The sequence below is a fragment of the Oryzias melastigma genome, unplaced genomic scaffold (assembly GCF_002922805.2).
Source record: "Oryzias melastigma strain HK-1 unplaced genomic scaffold, ASM292280v2 sc00687, whole genome shotgun sequence".
NCBI classification, from domain to species: domain Eukaryota; kingdom Metazoa; phylum Chordata; class Actinopteri; order Beloniformes; family Adrianichthyidae; genus Oryzias; species Oryzias melastigma.
In genome coordinates this window covers 21,230-34,745 of record NW_023417275.1, presented here as the reverse complement: position 1 = coordinate 34,745, position 13,516 = coordinate 21,230, and the positions used below count along the sequence as shown (strand labels likewise).

Sequence of the window (13,516 nt, the reverse complement as noted above, 5' to 3'; positions counted from 1 at the left end):
CTTCCTCTCCTTGGTACCAACAGACCGACAAATCCCTCCCGGTGCTCCCGTCTCCCCCTCCTCCTCCTCTCTCCTCTTTCTGTCTCCTTCCAGCCATGATCCGTGGCGGGATAATTCCCAGACGGTCTTCTTCCTCCTCTCCTCCTTCCTCCTCTCCTCCTCCTCCTCCTCCTCGCGGGGCCGGTAAGTAGCAGCGGCACGCGCCGTCCTCCTCGTGCATGCTGCGTTCACGGATTTATCGCCTCGTTATCGGCTCTGCCTTTTTGTGACTGACCCCCCTCCTCCTCCTCCTCCTCCTCCTCCTCCTCCCTCCTCGTTGACTCTGACGGTGGGGGGGCAGAGGGGAGGTGTTAATGTGTCGCGTGGGAGAGCAGCTCCCCCCTCGCGGCCGGTGGCCACCGTGACCTTCTGTCGGAGCTCGCGCGGCCCGCTCGACCAGACAGGGTAATTAGTTACGCCTCGGGGGAGGGGGCTCACGCGCCTGAGCGCGCGCGCACACACATTTTCCCGCTGCTGCGCAGCACACACACCCGCGCGCGCGGAGGGATGCTCTACTGGAGGCTGCGCACTCCTCACACCTGCCTGTGTGCACAGCTGTGCGCGCGCGCGGGCGGGTCAAAGGTCACCGCGCACGCACATCCTCCCGCGGAGGAGACAAAGATCCTCCTCAGCTGCAGACTTGTTGCTGGAGGAGCTGTTCCCGCCATTCTGAGCCCAAACTTTGGCGTACTGACCCCAGAACTCAGATCCAGAAACAGAAGGAACACTGCGAAGTGTTCGAGTCCAGAGCGCCACAGAACCGGTTATCTGAGACCAGAACCAGAAACAAAACTAAAGAAATGTTCAGAATTCTGCTACAAGTTCTACTCGAGTCAGAGACTTCTTCACTGATCTCTGCGGGTCGTAGACTCAGACGGTTCAGGTCTACAGAACGTACCAGGATACGATTCTACGATGATGCATCAACACTTTGAACTCATCGTAAAATCCCACAGTAGAACCCGATTAGCTCCAGAAGAGCGTTTTGTTCTTCTGGAACCGAGAAGACTGCCCCCTGCTGTACGGAGATGAAACGGAACCTTGCAGGAGAACAACTAACACAATCTCATCCCCAAGTCGTCACAAACCGACGTTTGGTTAAGGACCTCTCTTTTTGAGGTTTTGGATGTCACCAACTCATCGTTTTTTGGTTTGGTTTCTCGCAAAATCAACTGTCCGCAAACCTCTGGACGCGGTACTGGACATGCAGTTCTAGTACCCAAACCCGTTACCCTAATCCTAATCCAATACTAAATTTGGACGTGTGCAGTTCCAGTCACCAAACCCGTTACTCTAACCCATACTGGACACGGTACTGGACGTGGTACCAGAAACAGACCTGTTCTTGGTGCGTGTGCAATTCCAGTACCCAAACACAAAACCCTAACCTGCCTGCTTTGCTTACCCCTTCTGTTCTCCTAACCCAATACTGGACACGGTACTGGACCAGTACCAGACATGGTACCAGGTTAGGGTCTCACTATTGGGGTAGTTTACCGATGTGCTCCACGCCCTGGTACTGAACCGGTTTTGAACTGGTCCTCGGGACACGTCCAGTACTGGTACCCTAACCTAGAACTGGTAATCTAAACTTTTACTGGTTTGCGTCCAGTATAAGCGTCTGGTCTTTGGTTAGGGTACTGTGCACTCTGCGTCACCGAGCCGGACCAGTTCCAGTTTGCGGTCCAGAGGTTGGGGACGGGTGATTTAATGGGAAAAAAACGATGAGTTGGAGACACCCAAAACGTCAAAGAGAAGAAACGCGGAGGGTCCTCAGCCAAATGTCAAACTGTGACGACTTGAATGTGTTGAGACATCCGAGTTCAAAACCGGAACCAAACCAAATCGCAAAAAAAAAAAAAAAAAACGGTTAACAAGATCAGCATAAATCCGTCAGATTGTGAAGAACCAACGCTGGAGTCAAATGAAGCAAAGACTGAACAGCACGGCTAAATCTCCAGTGGAGCTAGCTTACAGCACCTCACACTGGAGGCAAACTCATCATTTTTCTCGTTGGAATCGTCTTTTTTCAGCAGTTTGACAACAAACAACTCAGAGATTATTTTTTATGTCTCATTGAGTGCAACTCTCAAAGCTGAGAATCTCCATTAATTCTCTCAAATGTATCTTAAATCCGTTTTCTTAAATGATTAAAGCTGAAGAAACGAGGAACTTTTCTGGAATAAAATCTGGAATTTTCTCGTCAAAATTAACTGTAGACATAATTCTTCGACCTCCTCAAGGAAGGACAAAGACAAAGTTCTGGGTTACGTGCACAGACAATGTAGTCAATGTTGTTATCCTATCTTTATTGACAAAACGTTTGACGACAGAGCTCCTTCTTCGACACATAAAATGGACACTAAATATCAGAGTTGCGCCCTCTGGTGGTCAAATCGACCACAAACAAAATATACATGAAATCATTCAAACAAAATACTCGGCCGTTTATGGCCCTTACAGAAACTGAAAGTCTGTTCTTGAAAGTAGATGTTTTCTTCTTAATATAGACTGAGTTGAGGTTTCTAAAACCTTAAAGATCCCCTGGAGACCTTTAGTGCTTTGATTTAAAGACACAACTGATGAACCACCGAAGACCAGAATCAAAAACCTTCTTCTTCTTCCTGAGCTTCTTCTTCTTGTAGGTGTTGCTCTTCAAGATGCTCCTCCTAAAGGTTGAGGTGCCTCCGCTCTCACACCTGTGTCTCTGGAAGCAAAAGCTCCGCCCCCGACTCATTGGATGGTCGGAGGCGGAGCTTTTCCTCTCAGAGAAAGGACTGAAACAACTCTTTTTTACAATGTTTTGTACATCTGTGGATAAAAGACTCCTCATTGTGTGAAAAACTTTGTGAAATGCTCTGACTTTCTGGAGGAAAGCTGTTGGTCGGCTGGTGGACCAGAAGGAGGAGCGGCGATGGGACGTTGACTGACAGGACGTCCTTCTTGACCTTCATCTGTCTTTTGGTCCACAGAGCGACACGACCTCCGACAGCCAACCGCTTGCTGAGTCCAGGCGTGTGCGTGTGTGTGTGTGTGTGTGTGTGAGGTCATGTCGGGCATGACGAGCGGCGTGTGTGTGGAGAGCGACCTCACCTCCATGCTCCAGAGAAGCTCCGCCCCCTCTCACCATCACCCCAACCACCACGGTTACGGCGGACAGGGGCAGGTGAGTCGTTCAGGAACTCCTCTGACGGTTCCAGCTCCCAGGAGCCGCAGGAGGAGGATTCCTGGTGGTTTCCTGGAGGATTTGGCGTCCCGTCATCGGCTGCTGCTCGTCTGAGCCCGGAGTGCTTTCTCTGAATGACTGAGTCAGCGTGCGCCGGCAGAGATACCCGGCGGACTCTGGCGGATTAGTGCAGATGACAAAATGTACACAGCTGCAGAAGCGCGAGCTGCCTTTTAGAGAGCAGCTGGTGAGCACTTGGGAGCGTTTAGCAGCTTTACGGAGCCAATCGTCACGTCTAATGTTCTCACATCCTCTGCTACTGTATTACCGTCTGCCCCTGGGGGCGGTTCACACCGGGGCAGACGTCTCCGACGCTCCAAAGCTGGATTTATGTTCCTGCAGTGCACCTCATGAAGCCAGAATACACAAGAACAGGACGGGATTTGATTCTGATGGAAACTCAGAAACTCTCCTTTAATGAAGTCTTTGTAAATGCAGGTTCAAACTTTCACTTTATGTTACCATGCAAGCAAACCAGTTTAACTTTTACCAATCAGGGACTCAGATTTGATGCATGGATGGGGCCCATTCAAAACATAAACATTTGAACATTTGGGAAATTCATCCTGGAGGACAAATTTCAGTTTACATTACAACATTTCTCACTGAGCCGCTTCCAATGAGTACATGCGGTAGTATCGGGTAGCATCGATCCAGTGTGAACACCATATAAAGAACCAGCATTCAGGGTTAGGGCTGGATTGGTAAAGTCGATCTAAACTTAATGGATCAATAATCGATCTATAAAACTAGAGATCGATCTAACGCAGGAGGGTCAAACTCAATCACACGAGGGGTCAAAATCTAAAAGACACCTTAGATCGCGGACTGAACAGGATCGACATTTACTGAACACTGTAAAACTAAAATTTTAAAACTTTTAAACCATAACTTTTTAACACAATTATGAACTAGATATATAATAATAATATAAGAAGAATAAGAATAATGCTAGTGTGAATTCTGTAAAATGAATTTGGCCGCTGAAGATGCTGAAATTGAGGGCGGAAAACGCTTAAGATGATAGTCAGCTAAAATATTAGCTAAATGCCTAATTAGCCTAAAAAACGAGAAATAAAATCGTAGGTTCGCCAAAACTGTTAGCATGTAGCTGAAAAAAATAGTTAAACTTAAAAGTAGCATAAAAATGGGGAAAAAAAGCCTAAGTTAGCCAAAACAGCTAGCATGTAGTACAAATTTGCTTTCTAATATAGTACGGCTAACAGGAAGAACAATACTCAATATTCCTGATAGTTTTAACTAAATCTGACCGTTTCCATGGAAACCCACCATCCCTGTCCCTCTCGCAGGTCTCGAGTCTGGCGCCGATGCTGGATTACACGACGGAGATGGACCGCTACCGCTCCTCCATCGCCAGCTTCTACAAGACCAACGTCAACATGAACATGAACGTTGCAAACTTCCCCCAGTCGGCCAAGCTGGCGGCCCGTTTGGCGGCGGCCACTCCCATTTTCCCCCCCGCCGCGGCCCGCTTGGGCACCATGGCGACGGGACCTTGGGGTTGTCATGAGAACATGAACATGAACCACCCGGCGGCCATGTTTTGGGGTCGCCCAAAACCCGTGGCGACTGCGCCCTCTCACCACCACCACCATCACCATCCCTCGGCAGCGCCGGGTCACATGACCTCCACGCACCACAGTTCCACCGTACACCAGGGCAGCGGCGGCGGGTCTGGGGGAGGGGGAAGTGGAGGGGGCAGTGAGGGGGGAGGGGCTGAAAAACACGGACACACCCCCTCACTTCCTGTGACGCAGGGAGCAGCTCACCATCACCCCATGGCCCCCAGCAACGGGAACTTCCTCCCCGCCTACAGCGGCGGCGCAGACTGCGGCGTCATGAACAAGCAGGGACACGCCGATATGATCGGCCTATCAGAGGGAGGCAGCTGCAATGGGGGCGGGGTCATGGGCGGGGGCTTCTTGGGGGGGCTCGGATTACCTCCAGGTGTCATCGTCATGGCGATGGGTTCAGCAGGAGGCGGGATTTCAGACGCCAGTAGCGCCTTCCAGATGACCAGCGGTCAGCGGGCCTTAACAGACTGCCAGCAGCACACTAACTCCTCCCCCTGCCCCTCCTCTTCCTCGCCCTCGTCGTCGGGGGTAACGACAGGAGGCGTGTCGTTGTCGTCATCGTCGTCGTCGTCATCGGGGACTGTGGCCAAGAGGAAGAGGAAGCGGTGCGGCGTGTGCGGGCCGTGCAGGCGGCTCATCAACTGCGGCGTCTGCTCGTCCTGCCGCAACAGGAAGACGGGTCACCAGATCTGCAAGTTCAGGAAGTGCGAGGAGCTGAAGAAGAAACCGGGAGGCGGCGTGCTGGAGGTGAGGCGGCGCTGACACAATCATCCACTCAAACGTCGACGTACACAAACAAAAACATACACAAATGTCCACATATAAAAGTCAACACACAAACATCAACACACAAATGCCAATACACGCACATCAACAAACATAAACGTCAAAACACAAACAAGAACACACAAACATCAACACACACCAACGTCCTACACTAAAGTTCTACACAAACACGTTCACACACAGAGACGTCTACAAATGTTGACACAACTCAAACAAACATCCTCCTCCCTCATGTTTACGTTGATAAAGACAAACAAATATCACATTATTTTTAAAAAGTTAAATCAATAAAGCTCAGGCATGAATACCTGCACAGGTAAAGGTGGAAGTCCCAGATCATAGAAACTCCTTAAACATAAACCCGTTCAGAGTTTATGACCTGAACGTTTATTGTTTTATTTTGACGTTTCAAATCGTGTTTGTTCCACTGTAAATACTCAGTTTGTTTATTCTTCTCTATTTCATGCGTTCACCGCCTACATGATGGAAGCTGCCATTAAAATAATTACTGTAATGTGTTTATTTAAATACACTATTACTCAGATATCCAGTAAGACCAAAACAACATGAAAGAAACGTGTTTAAACATAAACTGTAGCCTTGAGATGACGTCTATCTGGGATCTTTGTGTAGCGTTTCAGATGATCTCAATATTAATTTAGGGTTTGAGGAAAATAATCAAATTAGATTTAATCCTTGACTTCAGTTTAGACGTTAAAATACTGTAACTGTTCATGTGATTCTAATGGATTCTGACTGAGAAAATTCTGCTTTGCACTGACATGCAACACTTTATGGAAAACATGTTTATGATTCCAATTTCAGTGGATACAGATAACAGAGAAAAGCAGCTTTGCACTGAGATTCAACACTTACAGTACTGAAGTGTTCACACAACTGATTCTGAAAATGGACAAAAATAGCTTTGCACCAATGTGCAACACTTTACAGTTAGAATGTGTTCATGTATTTCACAAACTTCAATTGGATTAGGAAAGCAGAGAAAAGCAACTTTGCACCGATATACGTCTCTACTACGTTACTGCTTTACAATAGTAACATGTTGACAAGATTAGCATACTTTTGATGGATTTGGAGAAAAGCCAATTTGGGCTGATATGCAATACTTTACAATTGTAAAGTGTATTTTACGTAATTCAAACAGATCAGAAAGTACAGAAAAGTAGTTTTTTGTTGATATTCTGCATTCAAAGTACTGAAGTGTTTATGAAATTAAGATACTTCTAACAGATTCTGAAAGCGTAAAAAATTAGCTTTGCACCGATATGCAACACTTGACGGTTCTAAAGTGTCACCACAGTTAGAGTAATTCTAATGGATCATGAAAGCAGACAAAAGCAGAGTTGCATTAATATTCAACACTTACAATAATAAAGTGTTTACTCAATTAACGTACTTGTAACAGATTATAAAAGTGAAAAAAAATTAGCTTTGTGCCGATATGCGACTCTTTACAGTTGTAAAGTGTTGACGAGGTTATGTATGTTTGGTGGTGGAGAAAACAGTTTTGTGCCAGTTTGCAATCATTTACAGTTGTAAAGTGTTCATGTATTTATGTAATTCCAACATAGACAACAGTGTGTGTTGATATGCAACACTTTACAGTAGTAACATCTTTATATGATTTACAGCGTAATTCTAATGGTTACAGTAGTGAAATAATCATACAACAAACACTAATCAACTGATTCTGAAGCGGTAAAAAGCAGTTTTGTGCTGAAATTCAACTCTTTATGTTAGTGATGTGTTTATGTGAATAACGTTCTTCCTACATAGACTGAAAGTGGAGAAAAGCAGCTTCATGTTGATGAGTTACACATTCATGGAGTGTTTTTGCAATAGACGTAAACCAACAGATACTGAAAAAGCAGCTAGCTACGATTTTAATCTAAGAAGAATCTATTTTTGTCAGAATCCGTTACAATTCCGTTAATTAAATCAAAGTTTTGGACATTCAAAGAGCTTTAGTTGTATCCCGTTCCTGATGTTAGCTACATTGTCAAAGGGTTAACCAAAGAGGGCCCATGTTAGCATGCTATGCTAGCTCCAGCGACAACAAAAGGAGCAGTGCTGCCATCTAGTGGTAGCATAAATGCTTTCTTTGGTCTCCATCCATGAACATGATGAGATCTTATCCTCTGAATCGACTCCAACAGAACCGACTTCACTCTGTTGATTAAAAACTGTTCGGGTTCTCTCCATGAAGTACCAGAACACACAAACACTCGCTTAGCATTTAATGGATTCTGCTGCTTCATCGTTTCCTCCTCCTGAGAAAGCGCATGTGGATGTGTTTTCACGTGCACGTGTGTGCACGTGCGTGTGTGTGCCGGCTCACTTAACCCAGATCGCTGCCTGCGAGGCATGAGCTGGAAGACATCGCTCACCCCGCTGAGTGTGTGTGTGCGAGCGCTGTGCAGATGGTGGGTGGTGAAAAGCGAGCGCTCGCCGCCCGCCGAGGTCTGGCAGGAAGCCACACACACACACACGTGCACGCAGACGCGCGCACGCACACACATTCCACTTGTTCACAGAGACAGAGAGCCCAGAGAGTGAAGGAAGGAGGAATATTTATGTTATCTACTCTCCGGTGTGTGTGTTTGTGTTGGTGTGTGCCGTAAGAATTAGTGGCGATCAATAATTCATTGACACCGCCTTTCGACCTCGCTGATGACTCCATATATCTCCCTCTGACACACACACTTCCTGTGGGAAACTCTGCAGACCAACTCTAATTATTCCCTGGCCTGCACACGTGCGCTCCGAGGACACACTGAGACATGGAGTGTGCGCGTTGGAGAGACATTGAATTAGCAGCCATAATCTTCCTCAATTACATGCTAATTGGACCTGTAGAGGCTAAGGTCGAGTGACGGCGCCGCCTGTGTGTGTTGGGAGTCGGCTGGAGCGTTAGCAGGGGGTTTCACGCTCTTGCCTCATCCCTTTTTCTGCTCTCTTTGAAGTCGACCTGACAGACTTTCATCCGCTCCTGAAGTTTACTTTGTAATGAACATTAGCGCCTCATTCTGCTGCAGGAAATTAGTCCTACAGGATCCAGAACCGCTGCCTTCAAGCTGAAAGCAGCTCAGCTTCAAACGCTCTCCTGCTCGGGCAGGTTTGTCACTCCCCCTGTTCCTTGAACACCTCGTGTCTCCTGGGGTCAACTCTCCAAACTTCAACGAGTTTCAGTCTGACAGACGTGAACATGAACCCCCCAGCCGGCAAGGACAAGTGGGCCCCATATGGTTTCAAAGTGGGCAGAAAATTTGGGCCCCAATTGGGTTTGTCTGTGGTTTCTGTGGTGGGCCCACTTGTGTTTGCCCACATCGGTAGCCTGGGTGCCGACCCTTCTATTTCTGCAGGCCCCTGGGCAGCAGAGCTCACTACACAGTAGCAAACACAGGTAGGTCCACCACGGAAACTGTGAACAAACCCCGTTGGGGGACCAGTTGGCCTTGCTCGCTGAACGTTTACACTCAGCCGTCCATGTAGAGTCTCTGGAACCACATCGTCCAGGTTTTCTCCGACCTTTTGCCCACTGAGAACTCCCCAGCGTCCCTGGTTCCTTCACAGAAACCTTCTTTCTGTCAGACAACCCAAAGCTAAGAGGGAAAGAAGTCCAACCACTTTAAATGTTCAGGAAAGACTCTCCTGTTCTGACGCCTGAAGTCTCGAACTATCTTCATGCAGCCAAAGATTACATAACCATCAGTTGAGGTTTTCTTAACTTGACTTCCTACATCTGGGGGCAAAAGATGAATTTAACAAGGACACATTAACTATCAGGCCTGGAAGTCGAACTCCCGACCCGTAAATGGCAGCTCAACCCACTGAGCAGATCCTGAAGGAAACTCCACTTGGATCCATAATCTTGTGACTTCAAACTGTCCTGGACTGTCGGTCAGGGCAGAAGAGTTGACGGTAAATCAATGTCTCGTCTCGTCTTGTCACTACGATGGACTAATTTCCTCCAGAAAAGTATTTTAGGACCACGATCAGTTTCTGGGAGATGCTACTAAAAAAAAAGAAAAAGAGCAATAAGTGTAACTGCTTTCTGCATCAGCTAACTTGCAGGTTTGATCATAAAACAACATCTAGAGAGTTCCATCAGTTCTGACCCTTGAAAGAAAGTTGAGAAGCTGTGAAGGTACAGAAAAAACTGTGGGGAACTGTTGGTCCCCAACTGTACCTCCCCCCTTTTGTCCAAAATGACCAGGCCACAGAAGACAACATGGTCCCGAGATGGCACCACAGGATCATTAGCAGAAGTCCTTGACCAAAGATCGAACGAAGTTCACACTCTTACCCTACAAAAACCCGGTGAGTTTTAGGGTTAGGAATCGTCTAGTATAGATCAGTGGTCCCCAACCTTTTTGGGGCTGTGGACCGGTCAGCGAGTGTGGAGTTATTCCGCGGCCCGGTACCGGTCTGCGGCCCGGTGGTTGGGGACCACTGGTATAGATAAACAAATTCAGCTTCCGGCTACAGTTGCAACATTTCTGCTTCCGGCTAATGATAAGTCTCATGTAGTGTTTGGGCGCCATCTTGCCTACAACCAGGTCCTTCTCCTTTTGTCTGGTTGTCTTTCAGAAGTTTCACACTCAAACTGTTGTGATGAAAGTTCAGTGAAACCAAAATAAAATCTACCAAAACAAAAGAGATCCCTGAAATCTCTCTGTAAAAGTTCTGAATCTGATCAGGGACATCAGCCAATGAACGGGTCAAGTCTTCTGCTGGTAAACTAAAGGTAGATTTGCCTTAAAAGACCTGAAAGATCCAAGTCCTTCTTAGATTCTTATTTTTGTCTTTTTAACCTGGACGATCAAATATGACGCTGCACCAGAAGAGTTTCTGTCGTCTTTTCCTGAATGTTGCCTTTGTCCAGCATACTTTGTCACTTGAAATAACAAATATTCTCTTTGACCAACATGTCTTGTTTCTGTGTTTCATAGCGGCCACCCTCCGTCCCAACTGGCGAGGCGTTTCGTTGGTTCTTCTAATCTTTCCTCCATATTTGGAGTCAAAAGCTTGAGGACCATCGAGAGGACTCTCGCTAAAACGGACCACAACAAAAAGGGCCTGAATTAAATTCAGCTAAAACCACCGCAGCTTCAGGATCTGGACCCGAAGCTTCCAAACAGGATTTGATTCTGTACAGAGGACAGAAAAACGCCCCAAAATCCAACCTCAGCTGGACCAGGGAGCCCGCTGGAGGGAGGAGGAAGACGGGGGGGCAGTCTGGTCAGACATTTAACTCCATATCGACTTATCCTCAATCAATCAGTAAGACTAAAGTTTAGGTTTGAAGCATGCTGGGAAAAAAAAAAACTTAAGGGCTTCATCAGCACACTGTTAAACTCATGAACAAAGTTGGACTTCTTAACCCGCGTCAGAATTGGATCAAGAAAGTATGATTTGTTGAATTGGTAATATATTTACACAAAATGAGATCAGTGGGCATTAGCATTGAGTATTTTTACTTTTCATAGCTAAAGTTTAGAATGTATCAGTATGAAGGCCTTTTCTGAGTTCAGTCACTATTCACCACTTAGAGCACTACATGAAGCGTTTGACATTTCTTTGGGTCTCCGAATCTACAATTCCAAAGCCTTGAAATTCTCCCAAAAGTCTCTGCAAAAAAGGAATGTACATTGATGCTCACTAGATTGGCAAACATAGACCACAATGCATTGTGTTTGAACAATTTGTCATTAATAAAATGTTTTAAATTAATTGTGTATAAACCATCTATCAGAAAACTATGGATCCATAAACAGTCTTCGTAAAATGTTCACATTTATTAGTTTTTTACTTTAGCAAATACAGGACATCATGTATCTCGTTTGAAAAATAGAAAACGGATGAAAATAGAAAAAGGATGTGTTGAACGAATTCGGTAGTCCCACGTTATACAGTCTTTTACGGGTTAAGGACTAGTGAGAGAATTCAGACACAATCGAAATGTCAGTTTGTTTAACTCAGAGATGTTAGCATGCTACTTCAACTAGCTGGCATTAGCACGCTAAGTTAGCTCCAAGTTAGCAACTGTTCCGCTAATTTGTTTGTTCATTCATGAAAAAGCAACCAACCTCACGACCAACAGTCAACGTCCAAACACATGTCCACATAACGTCGACCAAAATCCTCAACCGGGCCAATACTCCAACATCACCACAGCAGTGCTTCTTCGGTCAAACCGGCTCCATCTAAATACCTATGCCACCAGTGACAGACCTGCCTTCCTCCTCCTCTTCCTCCTCCCAGCCAACCACAAAGCCCACTGTAGCTAAACCAGGAAGAATCAGGACTCAACCACAGACGGGTTCCGTTTGAACCAGAACCGCAGACCTCAACGAGGGATTACAAACTGACCTCAACAGGAAGTGATCCGAGACTGTTAACGTGGACCGCGACTTCCCCACATCTGGACTACTACTACCACATCACTGTTATCCGTCTCTTCTGTCTACCTCCTCCTCAAGAACTTTTAAGGCACCTTGATTGACTTTTTGGGCGGTGTTCACGATGGTCTGACCCAGACTGCTTCTGAACCCTCTCCATCTGATCTCACTCATGTGGAATCTGGTTTCTGCTGTTGGTAGACTTCATGAAGACTTTGATTTCTCTGGATTTCCATGGAAAGTTCTCAGGGCTCAGTCACACCTCTGATTTTAAACCATGCAAATCCGGCTTCATCAGTGTTTTTGAAGTTTTTGTTTTTTACAAAATGATAAATGAACATCGCACTCATCTCAGTTTGGTCATGTGACTCCCTGATCAGCACCTCACAGAGAGTTCAGAAGCAGTGTCCCAGTTCTTGTATCAGTGCATGTTCTACCACGCGGTGACCAGCAGGAGCCTCCAGCTGTGGTTGGAGGTCAGCATGGAAACCTACAGGGAACCTCTGGATCCCCGAGTTGAACTCTGGGGAAAAGAGGAACCAAACTAAACCCAAGAACATTCCACATTTCAACCAAGTCTTTTCCAACATGTCTGCTGGTCAACTTTAACTTCAAAAATACACATTTTTGCAGAGTGCTGGGTTAGGATTAGGGTAATGGGTTCGGATGCAGGTACCAGACGCGCACCCCAAGGTGCAGATTGGTCCTCATGAGCTTGATTTTACGAACAGGAATGGAAAGGTGATTCACCAAAGCCAGAACCTCAAGAGCTGCATTTAAGTTATTCAAAATACTTTCCATTAAAGCAGAACACAATTGTAAACAGTATTAAGATTTTTAATCCTAACAGTATTAAGATTTACAGACAAATCAGAATTGTCAATTTGGAATTGCAAATCATCATTTTTTGACGTGTTGGCTGTTCCCATTAAATCACGGGTCCCCAACCTCTAATTTGGAATTGCAAACTCCAAATTGATGGAAAATACAAATGTATTTTTTTCTCCTAGCTTCATAAGTTAAGAGAGGTGTTAACCCATAGCACCGGAACTTTAGCTCCAGTGTTTACATCCTTTGAACTACCGAAACTCTTGGTCTACCCGATCAACATAAATCAACTGATACTGATGCAGAGAAAATCGACTTGTGGCCGACTTGTTGGTTCATTGACCGCTTTCTTTGTATCGGAATCCAGTGGAATGCTAATGCTAATTGCATAAATGGTCAAAGAGTTTTGATTGTTCAAAGAGCATGTGTTGTTTATGTGTTAAATGGTTAAAGGCCCTTCTTATGGACGCTGGTTGATGATGAACCAATGAAAACCGTGGATACTACAATCTATTGTATGGTACGCCCAGACCTGAAGGGTCACCGTCCGAGTGAGAAGTGATACCAGGTGAACTTGACCTAGTCCCACAAATGTTCAGGTCATAAACCATGTTGACCTT

General features: G+C 46.0%; 1 protein-coding gene across 1 annotated transcript; it reads left to right on the top strand.

Moving 5' to 3' along the window:
- Positions 1 to 9: 9 nt before the first annotated feature.
- LOC112142111 (CXXC-type zinc finger protein 5) lies at positions 10 to 13,494 on the top strand. Its single transcript, XM_024265357.2, has 4 exons — positions 10 to 183; positions 3,012 to 3,205; positions 4,576 to 5,607; positions 10,620 to 13,494. Exons 2-4 carry the CDS (start codon positions 3,089 to 3,091, stop codon positions 10,665 to 10,667), a joined length of 1,197 nt encoding a protein of 398 aa, XP_024121125.1. The 5' UTR covers positions 10 to 183; positions 3,012 to 3,088; the 3' UTR covers positions 10,668 to 13,494.
- Positions 13,495 to 13,516: the final 22 nt, after the last annotated feature.